The sequence below is a fragment of the Osmerus eperlanus genome, chromosome 13, assembly GCF_963692335.1.
Source record: "Osmerus eperlanus chromosome 13, fOsmEpe2.1, whole genome shotgun sequence".
Classification (NCBI taxonomy): Eukaryota; Metazoa; Chordata; class Actinopteri; order Osmeriformes; family Osmeridae; genus Osmerus; species Osmerus eperlanus.
In genome coordinates this window covers 11,466,432-11,486,630 of record NC_085030.1, presented here as the reverse complement: position 1 = coordinate 11,486,630, position 20,199 = coordinate 11,466,432, and the positions used below count along the sequence as shown (strand labels likewise).

Here is a 20,199-nt window from a genome sequence, read left to right as displayed (position 1 = left end):
TGAAGAGGGTACGGGGTGGGGCAAATCTCACTCTGTTGTTGTATAAAGAAGACGTTTGTTATCAGGCTGTAAAAGAGGAGCTTTTCGCACAGCGGTGTGTGTGTGTGTCTGTGTGTGTGTATGTGAGGGGACAGACTGAGGTGAACAAGCGTTGGTAGAGACAGGATAATGGCATAACATGTAACACTATATCTGGCATTTCAAAAGTAAAAACATCAGCGCAGGAAGAGAATCACGGGAAGACACCTGGCTGGTCAAGTTCGATTTATTAGAAATTCCCAATGATCATGGAAACACTTATAACTAGAAACAATAGAAAAGCCATTTAAGGCCTAACAACGCCCCTGACTCATCTTTATAATTCTGTTATAACTTGTCAAAGTAAGAAGAATGACTAACGCCCCCCTAAAATGTTCTTCAGCCCCCCTAAATAATTTGCCATTATTTGCTGTTAAAACGGTTAAAACTACTACAGAGCAAAATCACACTTTCTGATTGAACTGTCTAAAAACAATGGATATCCGCGGCCCCAAATGGACCCCACATTTTTTGCGGCAAGCTACTTGCGCAAACATGGCACTCCCCTTTCTTTGAATCCTAGAAACGCCCCTGAGTTGTACCAACTCATGAAGACATTGGCGTCCAACTATGTTTAACTGGGAGACACCACACTCTACGGGTGAGCCAATGTTATTACACCGAAGTCTATGGACGGATCTTCAAACCACATACATTCTCCATTTAACCTTTCATCCATCGATTTATCTTTCCATATTTATCCCTCCTTGTGTCTTGCCCATGCTTTTGCACACCCACATACCCCTCTATTCATCCCGTGGCTCCTTCATCCACCTGCATTTCCCCCAAAAACAGACGGTGGAGAGTACCAGTATGGTAGTGTAATGGCTAGCATTATAAATGATAACATTACTTTATGGCGTTTCTACAGCATTGTATTAGAGAGCAATTCTCACTTGCTGGTGTTCCATTGGCTAATGACGTGGGTCAATTGAGGAGAGGGGAAAGAGTGCATAGTCTTGCCAGTGGCGGCCGGGACTTTGCAGAGGCCCCCCGCAAAGTCGGAGCTCGAGGCCCCTCCCCTAAATCCACTCAAAATGTATCTCCATACTATCTTATACATTGCTGTCTACCTTTAAATATAGCCTATATTCAGCAATGTGAGAGAAATAAAAAAGTTTAAAATTAATAAAATCATAATAGCAGCCTATTTGTGTGGCGTTCTGCAGAAACCCGTCGGATGTCTCTGCCGCTCATTGTTGGCTATAAGCCATAAAAGATCGAAAATTGTTTTCTGTTTTCTATAGTTAACACCGTAAACTTCATTGTAATGTACAAAAAGTATAGCTTCTGAAAAACTGTTAATTTCAACGTTTTTTGGACATGTCAGCTATAGCAATATTTCCAAGCCATTTCAAATCAAATGCTCAGTTTGCTTGCTCTTTTGAGTACTGCAGCAGCCCCAAACAACTGATCAATGAAGTCAGGCTGTTAACCCTTGTGTTATCTTCGGGTCATTCTGACCCATCAGTCATTGTGACCCACCGTCGTATTGCGACAGATTTACCGCATACAAAGACAAAGTGAAGCATTTTCTTTTAACCGTTGGGCTGTCTCAGACCCCCCACATTGCAAAGGTTAAAAGAAAATTATTTTAATTTGTTTTTGTATTGGGTAAAATTGGGTAAACACAACGATGGTTCGTTATGAACCTTTGGGTCATGTGACCCGAAGGCAGCACGAGGGTTAAACTTAAAAAATAACTTGCTGAGTTATTAATGTAACCTATACTTAAACTGACATTTACATTCACAACGTGTTTATGAACAAAAGGATTTCCTTTCCATATTCGCCACAGAATTAGAATGAAACGGAGTGGAATGCAATTTTCTCGGTTATCACTTTATTGACACAGGTCAACTTTAAAATTATGTAACTTCAGTTGTGATAAAGATATCTGAGTGATTTAAACATATTTGTATTCAGGATAGTTTGTAGTTTCCAAATATGTATAATACCCAGAAAGACCCAAATGTTCACAAATCAAATCAAATCAAATGTATTTGTATATCCCTTTTTACACGCAAGCATGTCACAGAGGGCTTCACATATGCCCATAGAACTGCCCCTCAACCAACCTAAACCCTCAAGGAAGACAAGGAAAAACTCCCAAAAAACTCTCAACAGGAGAAAAAAAATGGAAGAAACCTTGGGAGGAGCAATTCAGAGAGGGATCCCCTCCTCCAGAGACGGTTGGTGGGAGAGAGGAGCAGAACACAGGCTAAACATAGTCATACAGTGTCGATGGGTTTTTAAAACACCAAAATCCATTATTCAACTTTATAGATGTAGGACAGGACCGGGAGACTCGCGACCAGGTCCAGCGTTGGCTGACCGACGACCAGGCAGGTGCTGACAACTCAAACCCCCTACAAGGGATGTGTGTGGGGGGGACAGAGAGAGGAGAGCAGGGATTAGAGAATGCCAGGAGCAGCTAACAGTTACAGTCATAATAGAATGAGATCCCCACCGGTCAAGTGTGGACTGGTGCAGCAATTTAACAGAGCAAAAAAGGGGAATTTGATGCAACCCCACACACCAAGACAGCGACAGCCCCCCTCATTTGGAACATGAAATCTGTTCCAGGGGAAGAGAACTCTAAAATAAGTTATACTTAAAGAATAAGGATGGAAACAACCCGTCCCCCGTTGTCTCCAACTAGTAACATACTTACCTTTAACAGTCGTAGAATTGACTAAACAATAAAGTTTTTAACCTAATTTTAAACGTCGAAACAGTATCAGACTCCCTAATTGAGACGGGTAGTTTATTCCAGAGAAGAGGCGCTCTATATGAGAACGCCCTACCTCCAGCTGTTTTTTTCTTAATTTTGGGAACCACCAGATAGCCGGCATCTTGAGATCTAAGTGTCCTTGCGGGGCAATAGGGTGCAAGGAGACCGGAGAGGTACAGTGGTGCCAATCCATGCAGAGATTTGTAGGTTAGTAGTAGAACTTTGAAGTCAGCTCTGGCTTGGATAGGGAGCCAGTGTAGAGAGACAAGAGTAGATGTTATGTGATCAAACTTTCTTGTTCTGGTCAATAGTCTAGCAGCAGCATAGACTCTTCACGATGTGAAGAGTTTCCGCAGGCCGCCACACATTTGTCGTTGTTCAAAACCAAAGACAGCACTAGCCTTCTGATAGTTCAGCACCAAGGATAGCATCGTCGAAATAACACACAATCAATGGAGGAAAGGAAAACATTTATTCTTGCCAATAAGTAGGCTAAGCAAGTATATTTATTGTTGGTTGCTGGTGAAGACGTGCTGCTGCTACCTACCTGCGGCTGCGGTAGTGTTTCGTCTGGAGATGTTGATAATATTCCTCTCTGGCTGGTCTAAATAAGTGTGTAATCTTCGGGTGTTTTGCTCGAGCTTATTCAGACAACCGTTTATTGCTGCGCTTTTGAGCACCGCGTGCATATTTTCTTTTACTCATGTCTCTACAGTCATCTAGCAGAACGTAGCCTAATGATTAGCATTTTTTAAATGTGCGCGTTCAATAGGCGTAATGGCCCAAAAGGCACGTAAGATACGCAAAAGCCATTGTTGCCAGATTCAGGGATTTTGAGACTATTTAGCCTATTTAGATCTGTTACGTTGCCTACATTACGGAATTCCTTTACCTGGCAGTTGAAACTTGGGGCTCTATATGAGCGCCCTCAAAGTGTTTTCCTTGTTTTTTTTTTATATATTTTTTTTATATAGGCCTAGTCTGTTTTTTGATATGCAGGGCGGGGCCCTATCAAAGTCTGCAGCCACTGGGTCTTGCTCTGATGCACCTTCATATGGTTCCTATGGCGATGAGAGTCACATGGTCGGCATAAAGACAGACTGTTCTGTTACTGTTCTGTGTGTGTGTGTGTGTGTGTGTTTCTTGAGGCTAAGATAAACAGAGTGTTCTGTATATGACGTGACTAACATGATAATGTTAAAACAGAGATTCTCTGTCTAATTTCCACCGACTGTAACAGCCAGGCTAAAGCACATGGTGTTCACTACTAAAATTAGCAGTCTTCATAAAGTATAAAACACATTTCAGACAGAGTTGTTTATCATATTATCATACATGGGCTAATAGGTTTAATTATGAAAAACAAGTCCAATGTTATTGTTTTGTTACAATTTTCAATAAATCACCAAACTAAAACACAAAATGACATATCTAGCAGCATAGCTCTTCATTTAAAGTCTTGTGAATTTCACTAATTGCTTTTCTTAAAAAAAAAAAAACTACTAAATATTAAGGTTCTGAGAAAGAGAGGTTGACAGTTGTAGTGGGTGAAGACAGGAGAATGACGAAATGACAGTAGAAATATTAATTATATTGTGGATGAGAGGTACAAAGAGGGGAACGTCAAATAACTAAAAGAACATGGTGATGACACTGATCTGGAGACAATCTGTAATCTGAATGTTGTAGAATCATTTATCAAGTCATCTGGAACCATGGATGAGACTTGCAATGAGACTTTTGGATAGAATAAGTTAAGTTGGAGGGACAACACACACACATGTTATAAATAAGGATTCAATAATGGGCACTATGAACATTTTGCTACTGTAAATGTTGATTTCTGATTCATTTTCTGTCCCAGCAAATAGACATGGTTTGGACTTACATAAAGTATCGGATTGTAGACATTTTTGCATCATATCTCCTTGGGCCCTCAATCTACCCTCCTCACACATACATTTACTTACAGCACAACAGAAACACAACACAACTGAAAACATCTTCAGTTGTTACTTGGTTTCCATGCTATATGACTGCAATCTTAATCTTAAACCCCTAAATATAAACTTTGTATATTTTCATTATAGACTGAATTCAATGAGCAGGCAGCAATAAGCTGTCATGTAATGGCACCCAGGGCACCCAAGAAGTTACTGTTTTGAACAGGCTCCATCATAGGAGTGAATCCTTAATAAAAAAATCTGATAAATTAACTGACGCACAATAATGTGTTTACGATTAAGTGTTTGGCCCCTTTATGGGGTATGTGAAGGGTCACTGGGACCACTGCATAGAGAACAGGACTTTGGCTAATTAAACAAACCTACTAACCTCAAACACAGCTCATCTGCCTCCCAGAGAACTTCTCTTAATTATTAACATTTAAACAATTGTATCTGCTTAATTGCTATCTTTGTCAACCCTGTTATGAAATGTCAACAGAACCAAATACTAACATAATCTCCCCCCCAAAAAGGCATAAAATGTAAGTGCCATAAAAAGGATCCTTTCAGAGAATTGTGTTCCTCTGATAGGCTTCATTAAAGAACACAGCGCTTGCTTTTCTCTATCTTAGCATTAGGTATCACCAATGGTGCCGAGGGCGGGCGCAGGCCGCTTTCAGGCTCAGTTTGAGGTTGAGCAGCCCAGAGATCAGAAGAGGAGCTAAGTATTTGAGGTGAAGTATTTGAACAGCACAGAGATGATCTGCATAACCCATGACCTCTGGCTCGGTCGTTAGACTACCGTCCTAATGAGGCTCGAGGACAGATCATGGGTAGTTTGTCAAAGACAGAAATGGTGAGAGGTGAGGAGGAAACAGGATAGGGTAAACTCAGGGAGTGGTTTTCACAGTGAAAGAGATGTGGAGAGGAAGAGGGTTGGATGAAGGGTGGCATGTGTAGGGGGGGGGGGATACAGTGTGAGACACAGAGATAAATCTCCTAAAAGCCAGCTTCCCCCCACCCCCATGGGCTACTCCAACGGTACACTGTGACATTTTGTTGTTGGGAATGCGACACTAATGAGGTACTATTGGATATGAGGTTGACAGTTTCGGCAGGAAACACATACATGTGACTCAGCATCTGCTCAGCTGCTGCTGCAGCCCTTCAGACCTCACAAAGAAATATATATGAAGCACATTAATCAAAGAATGCCAAGATAATTTAAACTTGATTATTGAGGTAGGCCAAAGGCCTCTCTCCCTGGTTCCTATGCCTATCATTCCTCCCTTAAGCAATTAATCTTCGATAATCTCACTTTATTTCTGTCCTCTATTCTCCACAAAGCCATTAATCTCTTGCCCAACGCCCACAGAATGTGTAATCTCAGGATGTAGCCTACTGTTAGTGGTCGGAACCCTTTTTACAACAGCAACTGCCATTTCTCCTCTTGAATGCCAACTATGAGGCAGTGTGGTTAAGGTGATTCCTGTAATTTAACCAGCCCAAGGATTATGGGATAAACAACAGCAGCAAATAATCAAGGTTCAGATCGGCCAGTAGAAAGTCGGTTTGCTGAGGGATCTAGCTAATGTAGACTAGAATATTTCACACATCAATCACTCATCAGATGGGCGTAAAGGGTTTGTAACTTGGACTGAATATGTCCATAACACATCGATACAACCTTTTGTGGTAACCAGAAGTGTGTCAATAAAACAACACACACGTACATACGTATGCAGACAAACATACCAAAAAAATTGCTCCATGATATTACTATCTGATTTAAACAAAAGCTGAAGAAGAGATTTCCCAAGTCAATTCCACAACGTTTTTTTTTCTCCAAAAAGACAGAAATGTGAGGATATAGGTTGGAACAACAAACTATTCCAAATCTAAAAAAAAAAATTGCACCCAAAAAAGCTACAATTTTACTATTCTTTTTGTTTAAAAGGATTTTAAGGCTCAGATGAGACTAGTATCATGTTAGGTGCAAGGTCCAAGTGCTTCACCATGGCACATGTTGCATATTTAAGTATCTGTAGTGTAGCAGCCCTGGGCGAAATACAGATCAAATAGTATGAAGTGAGCTAGATTTACCTCAGTTTATTAACATATGGGACTGTCCTATTCTACTCATCTATTCCTTCGATGTTATTAGGTAAATCTGGCATACACCAAGCAGTTGATTGTATTTGTAAATAGTATATGACCCAGGTCAGAAGTAGAAAGGTTGAGGTGATTTAGTTTTTTTGCCTCCCATAGTAGAGAAATTGACTTTGAAGACCCACAATGTTAAACTTCATACGATGTGATCTAACAACAAAACATTATGCAATTGGGATGTAACAGTCAAATGTTATCACTGCCAAAACTGTTTAAAAATGTTTGTTAAAACTAAACATCGTCCTATTTAAACATGTAAAACAATTCAATCACATGATACACATAAAAGGGTGAGATGAAATGTAACAACATTACCCAACCATGAGTATTAAGGTCTCTCTATTTCATTATATGCACTGAATACTGCAATCTCACCTTTTTATCTGTCTTTAAAAACCAATAAAAGCACATTAGATGATTTATACTTTCCAAAAATAATAGACACAAAGGTAAATGCTTTTATTTGTCTGAAATCTAGATTAAAAAAATTACGTATTTTTCCCAGAGGCCCTATGTCATATGAGTGATGTGTACACAATCAAGATTTTGACGCAGGGACAATTAAAGAAGCCTGAAGCCACAGTGAGAATAAAACTGTTTTTGATTGTGTTCCGCTCGTGTTCCTACGTTGATGCATCCTTCTCTCCCGCTCTTTCTTCTCTTCTTCCCTCTCCTCTCACCCAGTAAGGATGTACTTCTCCATCATCTATTGAACGTTTTCTATGAGTACAGATTCCCATGATCCTCCTCTCCTGCCAAACCAAAGTCCTCGGAACACGGAGCCCTCCAATCGGCAAATAGCCTTGGAGGGCAGGAGAAGGTCAGGTCATTTGGCAGGTGGTTTAGTTTCAGTCAGAGTCAAGTGGTGCTGCTACTTAGTGGAGGCCAGTGGTTGAAAGGTCCTCCAGCAGGCAGACCAGGGCGAGTGGTCAGGGTGGGGAGAGAAGGGTGTTACAGGCGTCATAGAGTTGGACGGCCAAGTGATCTCAGCTGTGCTGGTGGACAGAATCCCTGAGGGAGAGAAATGAATCAGATCAGATCTTGTTTAACTACATGCTCTTATGGTTCTTCCCTTTGGCACTTACTTTGGTTGTTCACAATGTGTGCTTCATGTTTTGGCTACTCGCAATGTTTTTGTGGCTATCTTGTTGTTATGATCAGTGACCTATGCACTTTGTAAAGCTCTCTCTTGGAAATCGCTTTGGATAAAAGTGTCTGCTAAATGAATAAATGTAAATGTAAATGAATCACTGTGTCACAAAAAAGTGTGTGGCAGTCAAAGTGTGTATTTGTGTGTGTGTGGGTGCACTGTACATGCGTGTTTGTGTCTGTGTTTTGGGTGCCTGTTACCTTTATGTCGTGTAACTCAAATGTGTGTCTCCACATCAGTGTAGCCGGGCAACATGTCCCCATTGGGGCAGCTCTTCGCCATCGGTGGGGGCAGCATGTGGTCGACGCTGGGGTCCTGTGGCGTGCCCTGCTGGCCTTGCTGAGCGCGGCGGTGCACCAGTGGCACAAAGAACAGCACCATGCCCCCCACCATGGGGGGCACCCCCGCCAGGTAGAACGCCACCTGGTAGTTACCAAAGTAGTCGTGCAGGAGACCTTTTGGGGGGAGAAAGGTGGGAATAGAAAGAAAGCGATGGAGGCGGACATGGAGGAGAGATCGGAAGAGGAGAGTGGGAATAAAAAAAGAAAGGGGGAAGAGAAGGGGGAAGAGGAGAGTACAGTAAAGTAACAAGAATGTAAAATGCATCACAATAATCCACTTTGTTACAATTGGCCAGCCAAGCTCCATCAGTCCAGCAGAACAATTTGAAAGAATTTCTATTATGTAATATTTATTCCTCGGCTGGCCAGTATAAATCTTCATCATTTTCTAAAGGCTGTATACTGGATGAGTCATGGTCACAGCCATGCCACTGTTTAGTTTTGCATTCTCCTGGGTTTCCCTGGGCCTAGTGTTCTGTTTGTCTCCCTGGGTGTATTCCGGTCCTGGTCTCTTTTTCACGGCTGCATCTCCAGTCTCTCGTTCACCCAGCTGTTGTCAGTTGTGTAATCACCCTGCCATATATATATATATATTTGCTTCTACTTATGTTCTGTTTGTCGGTTACACACATATCGAACTACAGGCATGTGACACACGAATGTGCCTCTGGTTCAAGAGGTGGATGGGAGGCAAAGTACTTTCTGGAATGGAATAGTCTGCGGAAATGAGAAATCAGTAGAGTGTGCAAGAAGAGGCGTGAGAGGGAGCAACATTGGCTGATATTTCCCCCAGATTTATGTCCAGCTGGGATGTCATTGGTCTAACTCCCCACTGCTTCGACCAATGGCCAGGATGCCTCTCAGAGAGACACAAGAGAAACGGCACAAAATAGAGGAGGAGGGGGGAGGGGCACTGAAAGAACAGGGGCGAGGTGAAGATAGAGGAAGACAGAAAATATCCTGAAGTGAGAGGAGCGTATCCATGCCTGGACTGCAGTCAACAACCCATCACTAAACTATGAGTTTGTTTATCATACTCACTACCCAATCCCTGACTAAATATATCAGTCTCTAATGCTGGAACTGAACTCAAAAGATCTCTCCCCATGGCTCTCTTTATAAACAGTTACTCCCACACTTGTGGCAGATGTCAACATTATTCATATTGTACCATAAAACTATGCTTATTGCTGCAAAGTGTTGTATAAGTGTGTTGTAAAATGGCAGACAGACTGGGATTTGATCCTAGATCATGCAAACATGCTGGGACTAAATATTATATGGACACGCTGTAAAATAATCCAGGATCGGCACACATACTTGCCGATACTTCTTAAATATATGCTCTGATCTAATACCTAAATATAAATAAATACATAAAGGAGGGCCTTGTAACACAATGACGTTGGTGTTAGGCTACCCACCAGCAATAGGAGGTCCAGCGGTCATGGGCAGTGCCATGAGGCCCAACAGGTAGCCAATGGCCTGCGAGGCCTGCATGGGGCCCACCAGCTCGAAGGCGATGGGGGCCATGATGGTGATGAAGCATCCGTCACACAGGCCCAGGAACACACACACCACCACCAAGCCCTCGAACATAGTGCACTGGGGGATCATCATGGACATGAGGCCCAGCACCATGAAGGATGCCACCTGGGGTAGAAGAAGAGTTCACCTTTACATTTACATTTAGTCATTTAGCAGACGCTTTTATCCAGAGCGACTTACAGTAAGTACAGGGACATTCTCGCCAAGGCAAGTAGGGTGAAATGCCTTGCCCAAGGACACAACGTCATTTTGCAGGGCCGGGAATCAAACCGGAAACCTTTCTCACCTGCATGTAGATCTTCTTCACCCCTGGGATGAGATCTCCAACCTTCCCAAAGATGAGGCGCCCGACGCCGGATGAGGCTCCGATGCACACCAGAAGGACCCACTCTTTCTCAGTCTCCTTGAACTGCTCCTTCACAAAGTTGATCTGGGGAGGGTGGGGCGAAGCGCACAGGGGACATTTGGCACACATATAGACTTGTAGACTTTCTAGTCCACTTCAAGTCAACAGAATGTAGCCACACTTTGGATAACCACCTATTTGATATCTTTATATTACCAGGGTGTGCTGGCTTCAAACTTTGAATTGCTTTGATCATTTCAGAGGGCTTTGGACACACAAGTACTGTACATTGTAACAATACACACATTCAACAGGTTTATAATTAGTTTTCATGGGTGTTACTCCGATGTTCAACACCCATATATCAGGATATTGAATTCAATGGGACCCTGTTAGAGTGGGTGGGAACAAAAGTCAAATAAATATTTCCTTACATATATAGCCACTATTTTCTTTTACAAAAACAAATGTCTCCATCCTCCCTCTTTTCCACAAAACTTTGGAACAGAAGGACAGGAAGAGGCCGAGGTATAGGTGACAAACTTCAAATTTTTCAACCCCCTCCCATCTAAACGACTCCACTCCAAAACAGAGTGTTCTAAAGCCTTTCCTGACCAGAAGCTGGGGAGCGTGTGTGAAATAGTGGCGCTGCTTTGAAGGCCTCCACATGGCAGAGGAACATCAATGGCCATAGGATACTGCACTAGCATGTTTAGGCAGGACTTAAAGGACAGGTTTCCTGAAGTTGCTTGGCCTCGCGTTCCTCCACAACAAAGACCGGGGTCTTGTTTACTTCTGACCCACAAGCCTGAAACAACAGGCCCTGGCAGAGGGAGGCCCAAAACACCAGACATCTGTTGGGAAAGCTTCCCAACGTCACACCCTCTATCTTTCATTTTCCCTCCCTATCTCCCTCACTATTTCTTTCTGCCTCCCCAGACTTATGTTCTTCTACCTCTGTTCTTCTACCCCCCCATGCCCCCTTGCTAATTGTCTCCCACACCATAGGTTATCACCCTCTCTCCGGTCCTGTCTTTCTTTCTTTTCCTATATCCCCTGTGGTTTTAACATAAACATTGAAGACAACCTCTACTGGGTTGTACAGGGTGTTACTAGAGAACCTTAAACCATACAATAGCAACAGTTCATCACTGTAAAACATACTTAAAGAGGTAGACACAATAAAAATTGAATTACGTTACATTGAATTCCAGGTCCTTACCAGGTGGATGTAGGGTACAAAGTACCCTAGCACTGCAGTCGCTACCCCAAATGCCCACACCCTGTAGGTGACAATGTGGAACACTCGCAGGTTAAAGTACTTCCGCATCTGCATCAGGCCTCGGCTCAACCAGCTGCCCCCGGCGGTGGCAGCCAGATGGGCCGAGGGCTCAGTGGGAACTGGGGGTCCCGGACCTGGAGCTCCGTGAGGGAGAAGGGGCTTGAAGGTGAAGGCCAGAAAGGCCTGGACCAACATGAAGATGCTGAGGATCTGGAAAGTGTGCTTAAGGCCCAGGGGCTCCACCACCTTCTTGAGAAGCACTGGGAGGCCCATGGAGAAGAGGCTACTGCCTGCTGTCACCACCCCGTTGGCAAGGCCCAGTCGACGGCGGAAGTAGTGCCCCAGAATGACCAGGGAGGGCTGGAAGGCGAAGGAGGAACCGCAGCCGAACAGGATACCGTAGGTGAAATACCGCAGACTGAGGGAACTGGGGGAGGTATGGAGAGAGATGTAAATGTAAAGAGTGAAGATAGATAAAGGAAGGGATGGAAACAGGGAGAAGGGATTTGAGAGGGCAAGCAGGGGGATGGGTTGTTTTGTATAGGGTGATGAGCATAAGAAAACAAGTAATACCTATCTTTGCCATGTTCACACAGTTCTATGGTTAGCAAACTTACTGTATGTATAGTATTGGTTTTCTTACGTTGCAAAGGCGCTACTGAGAAGTCCTATAAAGGCCACAAGGGCTCCACCAATAGCAGTCTTCCTGCAGCCAAAGTGGTCAGTGAACATACTGACCACTGGAGAGCAGAAGAAGATCATTCCCATGGCTAGGGCCCCCACCCAAGCTGTGGAGAGAAAAAGAAGGGGAGAGGGGTGTGGGAAGAGAAGGAGAGAGAGTATGTAGGGCAGAGGAGAGGGAAGGGAGAGAGTAGCAGTGAAATTGTTTAGTTTACAAGGTTACCCACCAATGTCATTTATACCAACAATAGACAGCTTATCAACATTTCCACCAAAATAGAAGCAGTACAATTCCATTGATTTGTGCTCCATTATTATTAGTGTACCGTCGCCATGACAAAGGCATTGCAATCGACTACACAATCCTTATATCACCACAGTGTGCTATACAGTTCAACCTTTCTGAAACCAGAAGGCAACCCAGACACCACTTAACATAGAGATATCTCCCTCATGGATTTGAATAAGAGCAACAGCATGGTTTCATGTTGAATGGTGTCTGTTTCAAATTCTCTATGCTTTAAACATTTTTCTAGATTGTGACTCCACAGTTAATGTCTTAAATTGATTCCTTCCTGGTGTCTTTCCTTATGCATGTTGAGAGAGACATGTTTTCAAAGACAGTGAGGCAGGCCCATTTAAATGCAGACTGAATTTCCATTCACCTGCTGTCCGTAAATTCACATATGAACCTTGTGTTCAATGTTCAGCAAGGTAGGCAATGATAAATACATGTGTTAAACAAAGTTAACCTTTATAGAGCATAATGTCGCTACCCTTCTGCGAGGGCAGCAAGAGACAGTCTGAACCCACAACCCACACCTGGTTCTGGGTCGGTCGAGGGGCAAAGGTAACTTTAATGTGTGATCTGCTGTCTGCTCCAGATACAGAACTGACCGGGTCGATTAACAGGCTCACTGGTTACAAAATTGGCAGTGTGTTGGTGTGTGTATATGTGTGTGTATATGTGTGTGTTTGAGAGAAAATGTGTGTGTGTGTGTATGTATGTGTGTGTGTGTTTGAGAGAAACTGTGTGAGTATGTGTGTGTGTGTGTTGGTGGGAGTACTAGCAGTCATCCTTGTGTAGCTCTTGGCAGCCTTTTACAGTTTCTCCTCCTTCATCTACCCCAACAACCAAAGCAGCAAGCAAACACGCAGTAAACGGGTGTTAACGACATGTACTGAACAGTAGATGTTTTTGTGTGACTTTGAGTTGGAGCTTGGCTTGGTGGTGTGGGGTTCAAATGCACACACCTTTATATCTGCTTCTTACATTCCATGGCAGCTGAACAGTCACAGTCCAGCAGAGTTATTTTGGAAAGTTTTGGAATGTTTTCTGCTTATAGAATTTTCTAATGTGTATTTTGAGTGACTCATTCTAAAAGTTGGTTACTGTGTCGCTGTAGGTACTAGTGAACTGTAACATGTTGTGTATCCCTTGACGCTTGAACTTTTAACAAACATAAGAGTTTCCACTTTTAGCCAAGCAGCTGCTGCCTGGGAATAACTTTCCATACAATGATGGTCACTTAAACAGACACAACTGCAAAGACTGAAAATTCTGAAAATACCTCAGACAAACACTGCTCCTGTCGAAGTCACTAATATTCTAATCTCAATGTAAAATACCCTTTCCAAAAAATAGAAAACACTTGGTCATATGGTTACAATTAGTTACTTGCATTGGATTTGTCTGAGGATTTATAGGGTCTGACTGCAAGACCATCTGCCTACACACCCACATAGATGTGCAGCATGTTCACTCCCCAAACTGTGGACTTTTTTTATCCACTGTATATGCCTCATGTCTGCTTATTGTTAGGAGCCTGAAGGTCTTTCATGGTACTCCCAGTGATGCATAGATCCATTTATCAAAACAGGGAACTGCCCAAAGCCAGGATCCGCACAAACAGAAACTCTGTTCTGTGTAAGTTGTTCCGTAAGAACTATGGGACCTTTTTGAAGAAAGCTGAACTGCTTCTAAGCAAACATTGTTTGTGTTTTATGTGAGTGCATGTGGTGTGTGTTTATATTAACAGAGGGCTTGAAATGTGTATTCGTGCTCGTCTCTATTCTTCTGTGTGGGTTCAGGAGAAGAGAGGCTTACCCTGTTGTGTTTGATTACATACTTTGGCAGCAGAGTGCTCCCCTTTTGCTGAATTCTACCATCTTTGTTTTATAGCCTGCCAGTAGAGTGGACAGTCTATTGATTGGGATGTAGGGAGGACTGACGTAGCGACAGTTGGGAAGGGTCGAGAACAGGCTCGCAGCTAAATCAATAACAGATCACATATTGTAGAGGCCTGAACTCTTGACTAACCTCTCAGACTATTCCAAACTTCCAAGCTATCACATTCTCCACCCCTACCCTCCTTCCCTGCATTTCCTCTTTTTCTCAACCCACCCCTCTATCCAAGCACCCTTGAGCAACTGGAGAGCAGTACAGTCATTAGCAGGGAATTAGGTCTGACCTGCTTAGAAACAATAGAGAGAGCGATGGAGGGATTGAGGGGAGAAAGGAGGGGGGAGGCAACATGCATTGTGGATGACAGATGTATAACGACAAGCCGGCTGACTGTCTGGCTGGCAAACCCTCATCCCCCCTTCCTCCCAGAGCCCACAGACTGGATGGCTAGATCCGCCTATGCCAGGGGAAAACTGTGCGCTATTTAAAGGGACAGCAACCCGTCCCTTCATGTATGATTGTTTTTTTGCTTCATCTCTCCTTCTTGACCGAGGGTGGGGGGCAAGGCCACAAGTTTTACAAGTGTTGTAAAATTTATCAGAAGTCTGTTGCCTGGTGGAAAAGAATGCCAAAGCAACATGCCAAGCCTTTCTTTGATTCTCCACTTATCCTTTGTGTGTGTGTGTGTGTGTGTCCGCGAGTTGCAGGAGAGCAAAAGAGAAAGAAAGAGAGAGAGAAAAAGAGAGAAAAAGAGAGAAAAAGAGAGAAAAGGAGAGAAAGAAAGAAAGAAAGAGTAGAAAGAGGGTTTGTGGACAAAGGCCCCTGATCCGATTGGCCGTATGCCCCATGGAATGCCAAACATGCCATTTTATTCCTTGAGTTTCCAGTTAGGATGTGTAACTGACACAAGAAAAGACTGAATAACACTGACATCATGTAATTATATATTTTGTTTTCCATACTGTAAGTTTCATGACAGTACCATCTCCCATAATAGCTATAAGTTCACGACTACAACTTCAGATGAAACCGGATCTCTTTTTCCCCATGGGTAATATTTTTCCCTTGTGCTCAAACAGAGACCTGATTCTTGAAGTGTTTATTAAAGCACCTTGAGCCAGAGCTTGTTACTCTCAACACTGTTACTTTGGCAGTATTTGAATGCAAAATATAATCCAATAAATAAATTCTATGTACTTTATGCCATTACAAGAGAGGGGTAGAATATAAAATGTAAGAAAAAAAGAGAGGGGGGGAGACAGGTGGCTGAGCGGTTAGAGAATCAGGCTAGTAATCAGAAGGTCGCTGGTTCGATTCCCGGCCGTGTCAAATGACGTTGTGTCCTTGGGCAAGGCACTTCACCCTACTTGCCTCGGGGGGAATGTCCCTGTACTAACTGTAAGTCGCTCTCGATAAGAGTGTCTGCTAAATGATTAAATGTAAATGTAAAATGTAGGCACCATCGATAAACCCACCTCTTGTAGTTGACATCTTCTTACAATATGTTTGATAATGCTGAACTATTAGTAACAACACAATGATTAGATTGGCAAACAGTATTTCCACAGGCTATTCTAACTTACTATCCTGCTATGCTTGGGCCATCAGTACTCTCTTACAGTAGCAGAATGGGTTTTTGCTCTTATTTGTCACTCCATCAGCAGATGTGCTGTAGCATTGAAGGCTTTGGTGGCTGCCGCATCAATTCTGCACATACCATACATAAAACACCTTCCATTAGCGGTAGGTCATCAAAAGGTTGCAGCCTTCTCTAAAAAATCTAAAAAAATCTAAAGAAGAATCTAAAGAAAAGTAGACACTCAGAGAGTATGCATGTTAAATCCCTCATACCTGCAACTAGATCTTTCACTAAACTGACTTTGATGCTACCACTTTCTCCGCAAACTATTCTCCCTAACTCTGGTTCAGCCCTGGCCCCAGGTTTAAATTTCCAAAGATCAGCTTTCCCTCCTTAAATCCTAATCTACAGCAGACCGACCCCCCCCCCCCCACACACACACACCCCCTCCCCTAATCTGCCATTCTCTTCCATGTCCAAATATATAAAAGGCCATGCAACAGATGACTGAACGATGATGCAGACAAGCAAGGGATGCGTGAGAGCTAAAGTCTGGTATTAAAAGCCAGTCTGTTATAATCCACAACAGATTGGCTGAAGATTGAGGACATAATAAAACTGGGTACACTTGAACTGAAGCTGACGACACAGGGGCCAAGGCCACAGCATGTCATACCAAGTTTACAGTCAACTAACCATGTAAAAGGCAGGAAGGCTGTGCCATGGCCCAGTCGGTGTGTTTGTGTAATAAAAGGCAAGGTAAAAAGCTGACAGAGGTTGCAGGTACAGTTTATCTGGATAGGTGTAATGTCTGTGGAGAAGGTCTCCAAGGTCTCCAGGTGATCAACGTGATCGTTGTTATAGTTGGCAGTAAGTTTTATGGCTACAGGGCTAACGTTTTGAAGGGGTCATACATTTATCTATTCAATGATGAAAAGGTAGTTGAAATGTGTTCTTCAATTGAGCAAATGAATAATGATGATGATGATAAAGTAAAATCGGCATATAACCTGATATACCTGAATTGATGCAATGCAATGCGAGTTTCGATTCCTCCTCTACCATCCACCAATTTTTAACTTCATCAGGTGCCCCAGAGGTCACTCACCTACTCTGAACTGCGACGTCTGGTCGGCATGTTCTCTCGCCAACATCATGTGGAGAATACCGAAGGAGTTCTGGATTCCGAAGATCGATCCATTACACCAGGTAGCGGCGAATACGACTAACCATCCAAATCCGCCCTCCGGTGGCTCGAACCCCGCACCGTGTCTAGATATTGGGACTGACGGGGACTGTGCCTCGGAACTCGGTGAAAAGGCAGGCTTAAGTCCCGCTTCAATGAGCTGGATGGTACTGTCATCGTGTGAGATTTTACACTCGCTGTCCCCTTGACCATTCGGTGCTTGTGGATTCGCTTGATCGTGGGAGATACCTTTTTCATCCATTCCTGAATCTGCAATTTGTTCGGTTGGAGTCTCGTCACTTGCTGTGTCGGTCTGATTGTCTATCCCGTTGACCCCCATCGTCTCTTGGCCAGTAAAGGGGTTATTATTGGTCTCCGTGCGCGACCCTCATGCACCAGACACCGGCATGAAACCTACAGCACCAACGGGTGTCTTGATCAAGGCTGAAAAGTGGAAGACGTTTATGCTTTAAAACCGGTAGGTAGTAATGGAATCGTAGCAAAAGTCACAGCATCAACTTCAAGACCTCAAAGTACAGATGTAAAATTGTAATTACCCTTTTGCAATGGACAGACAGTCGTCTGGGTCTAACACAGTTATCGCGTTCCCTCATATAGATACGTCCTCTCTATAGGCTATAGTCCAGTATTTTTCAACAAAATGTACGACTCCCAAAACATTTTACCATTGCCGCCCTGCTCTGTGTAAAATATGGCTCAACCTGTGAATACGTCTGCTCAACAACAACGTCTGCTCGTTTCAATCTTGTCCATGCACTGCGTTGCCGTCCAGCCGCGGTCCACATCACATCCTTCAATAAGTAAACAGATCCCTGTAGGCTCCGCCTCTTTCATTTGTTAAATGTTTATAGACGCTGTCGAAAGATGGTTACATGAAATCTGTAGGTGTTCTGTTTGGACCACGGCGTGTCAACACCTTCATTCAACAGATTGCCCCCGCCTCCGCTGACTTCCGCCACCAATGGCCGCGTTGTGGGATGGATCTACCATACCTTCATGTGATAAAGGAAAACTCGAATGTAGCCCCACCCCTTCTGCACCCTCTACCCCAATTGCTCAATTTCCATTGGAAGAGACAGTTGCAAATCAATACACTGATGCTGGAGTGGAAAACATTTCGAATAATAACTAGCGATTTATTCATGATATTGCTACGATGTTGCACAGAGACGCAAATGTATCAATCTCTATAGCGACAATGTTGCTGTATCTCCCAAGCATCTCGAGAGCCTAGTCATGCTGCCGACTGGCGATAATTCTTCAACACTAACCAACTATAACACAACGATGCAGTTGCTTACACCAGACTGTATTCGACGTTGTCCACGAAGTAAAGCGGACGTGCTTGTAAAATCGATTGGTAATAATAACCGTGTGGGACACGAGCAGTGCTTAAGCCTACGACTGACGCTGAGTTTACGTAAAGTTCTGTAGGTTCAATGCGGATGTATTGCAAATAACATGAGCTGGGGACGAGGCAGTAGGGAATTTGAGTACAATAAGATATGCAGTGCCCTTGGCCGGGTTTCCCAGATTCGTTCTCATGGTAGAGGGGAACATGAGAGGACTATAAGCTTAAGGAGGTAGCTTATAGTAAGAACTAGATATACGATAGTGGAAAGGAGAATAGACCACGACAACAAATATGCGATACATATGTAGATCAGCTCAAATTTGTGGAAAAACAGCCTCTAAACCTCTCTAAAACCCGCACATAATATTTATAGTCCTGTGTACAGGCCTATAAACATTCGAACATATACCACTTGGTGGCACTGTTATACTACATTTAGCTTCACTATAATGAAGCCTGTCTCTTGAGAATTTGAGAGGAATGACTAGAGAAGGTAGACTTTCCCGTTTCAACTTGTCCACACCATTTCGAAGGAAAATACCGTATGCAAAAGATCGACGTTTTAGCCTCGGCTTGTTTTACAGGACACAATGCGTGTCCGAATGTGTCATGTGTCTGAAGTCGGAGCGGAGGGGGGAGACACCTTAGATGCATTTTTGGAGGGAAATTAAGTCAGAGACTTCTAGTCAATATAGCTTCCCACAAGCCTGTCAAATAGCCATTACAATTTTTTTTTACTGATTTCATAATGCATTCAAATGGTATGTAAGAGCTGTATTTTGACCAGTCAATATATCACAAGTGAATGGGTAGTAGGCTATTAAATAGTTCCTGATCCTAATTTGTAAATATAAATTATTAATTTATGCATTTATGTGAAACAATGCATTATAATAGTAGTGTAATATGTTGGCAGTACTCAAAAAGTTATTGATGACAATTAAAGCCAAAGGTGCAATGAATTTGAAATGTTTCTAAATTTACATTAAGTAATTGTTGACCTGATGTTAGTTTCCTCAAGGATCACAATGACTCTTGCTTAGAGACTTGTTGCTCTTGTGGTTAGTGGTAACTGATTTAAATTTTTGTACTCGCTGTGATATATTGTTTTTATTATTGTTGCTTGTTTTTCTACAGGTACACTTGCACTTATAGCGGTTCATGTTGTTTAATTGTCACTTGTTTAACTACTTGCTCTTATGGTTCTTCCCTTTGGCACTTATTTTGGTTGTTCACAATATGTGCTTCATGTTTTGGCTACTCGCAATGTTTTTGGGGCTATCTTGTTGTTATTATCAGTGACCTATGCACTTTGTAAAGCTCTCTCTTGGAAGTCGCTTTGGATAAAAGTGTCTGCTAAATTAATACATGTAAGTAATTTTACACCTATAAACGTCCTTTAAGACACCTTGTTAATTAATTACGCATTAATCCATGGTTATGATTGTTCCCTTGTTGTAAAGTGTACTATGCTCAATGACCAACTACATTTTGTAATTGTTGCAAATGAAACTTTCCGTTGTTTCTATCATAATGTGTGGTTAGGTCAAAGGTAAAGAGGTTTCAGAGAGGGTCAATTATTTCCTGTTTGTCGTGGGA

At 42.9% G+C, this 20,199-nt stretch overlaps 1 protein-coding gene across 3 annotated transcripts; it reads right to left on the bottom strand.

Moving 5' to 3' along the window:
* Positions 1-4,114: 4,114 nt before the first annotated feature.
* Positions 4,115-18,565, bottom strand: slc16a2 (solute carrier family 16 member 2). 3 transcript variants are annotated; one of them, XM_062477133.1, is made up of 8 exons: positions 18,548-18,565; positions 17,148-17,669; positions 12,238-12,382; positions 11,535-12,021; positions 10,253-10,396; positions 9,843-10,071; positions 8,278-8,532; positions 4,115-7,938 (listed from the first exon to the last, which is right to left on the bottom strand). In XM_062477133.1, the coding sequence occupies exons 2-7, from the start codon at positions 17,563-17,565 to the stop codon at positions 8,294-8,296; spliced, it is 1,662 nt and encodes a 553-aa protein (XP_062333117.1). In that variant the 5' UTR covers positions 17,566-17,669; positions 18,548-18,565; the 3' UTR covers positions 4,115-7,938; positions 8,278-8,293. The 3 variants fall into 3 exon arrangements, with proteins under 3 accessions (XP_062333117.1, XP_062333115.1, XP_062333116.1); XM_062477131.1 differs by lacking the exon at positions 18,548-18,565 and adding an exon at positions 17,783-18,231; XM_062477132.1 differs by lacking the exon at positions 18,548-18,565 and having other exon boundaries at positions 17,148-17,770.
* Positions 18,566-20,199: the final 1,634 nt, after the last annotated feature.

What these genes read in the sequence shown, in the direction of transcription:
- slc16a2 (XM_062477133.1), bottom strand. Translation starts at nt 17,565, where the DNA reads ATGGGGGTCAACGGGATAGACAATCAGACCGACACAGCAAGTGACGAG. An exon ending in CTCAGTAGCGCCTTTGCAAC is followed by an intron (nt 12,022 to 12,237) that starts GTAAGAAAACCA and finishes TACCTCCCCCAG; the next exon opens with TTCCCTCAGTCTGCGGTATT. An exon ending in TTGTACCCTACATCCACCTG is followed by an intron (nt 10,397 to 11,534) that starts GTAAGGACCTGG and finishes CACCCTCCCCAG; the next exon opens with ATCAACTTTGTGAAGGAGCA.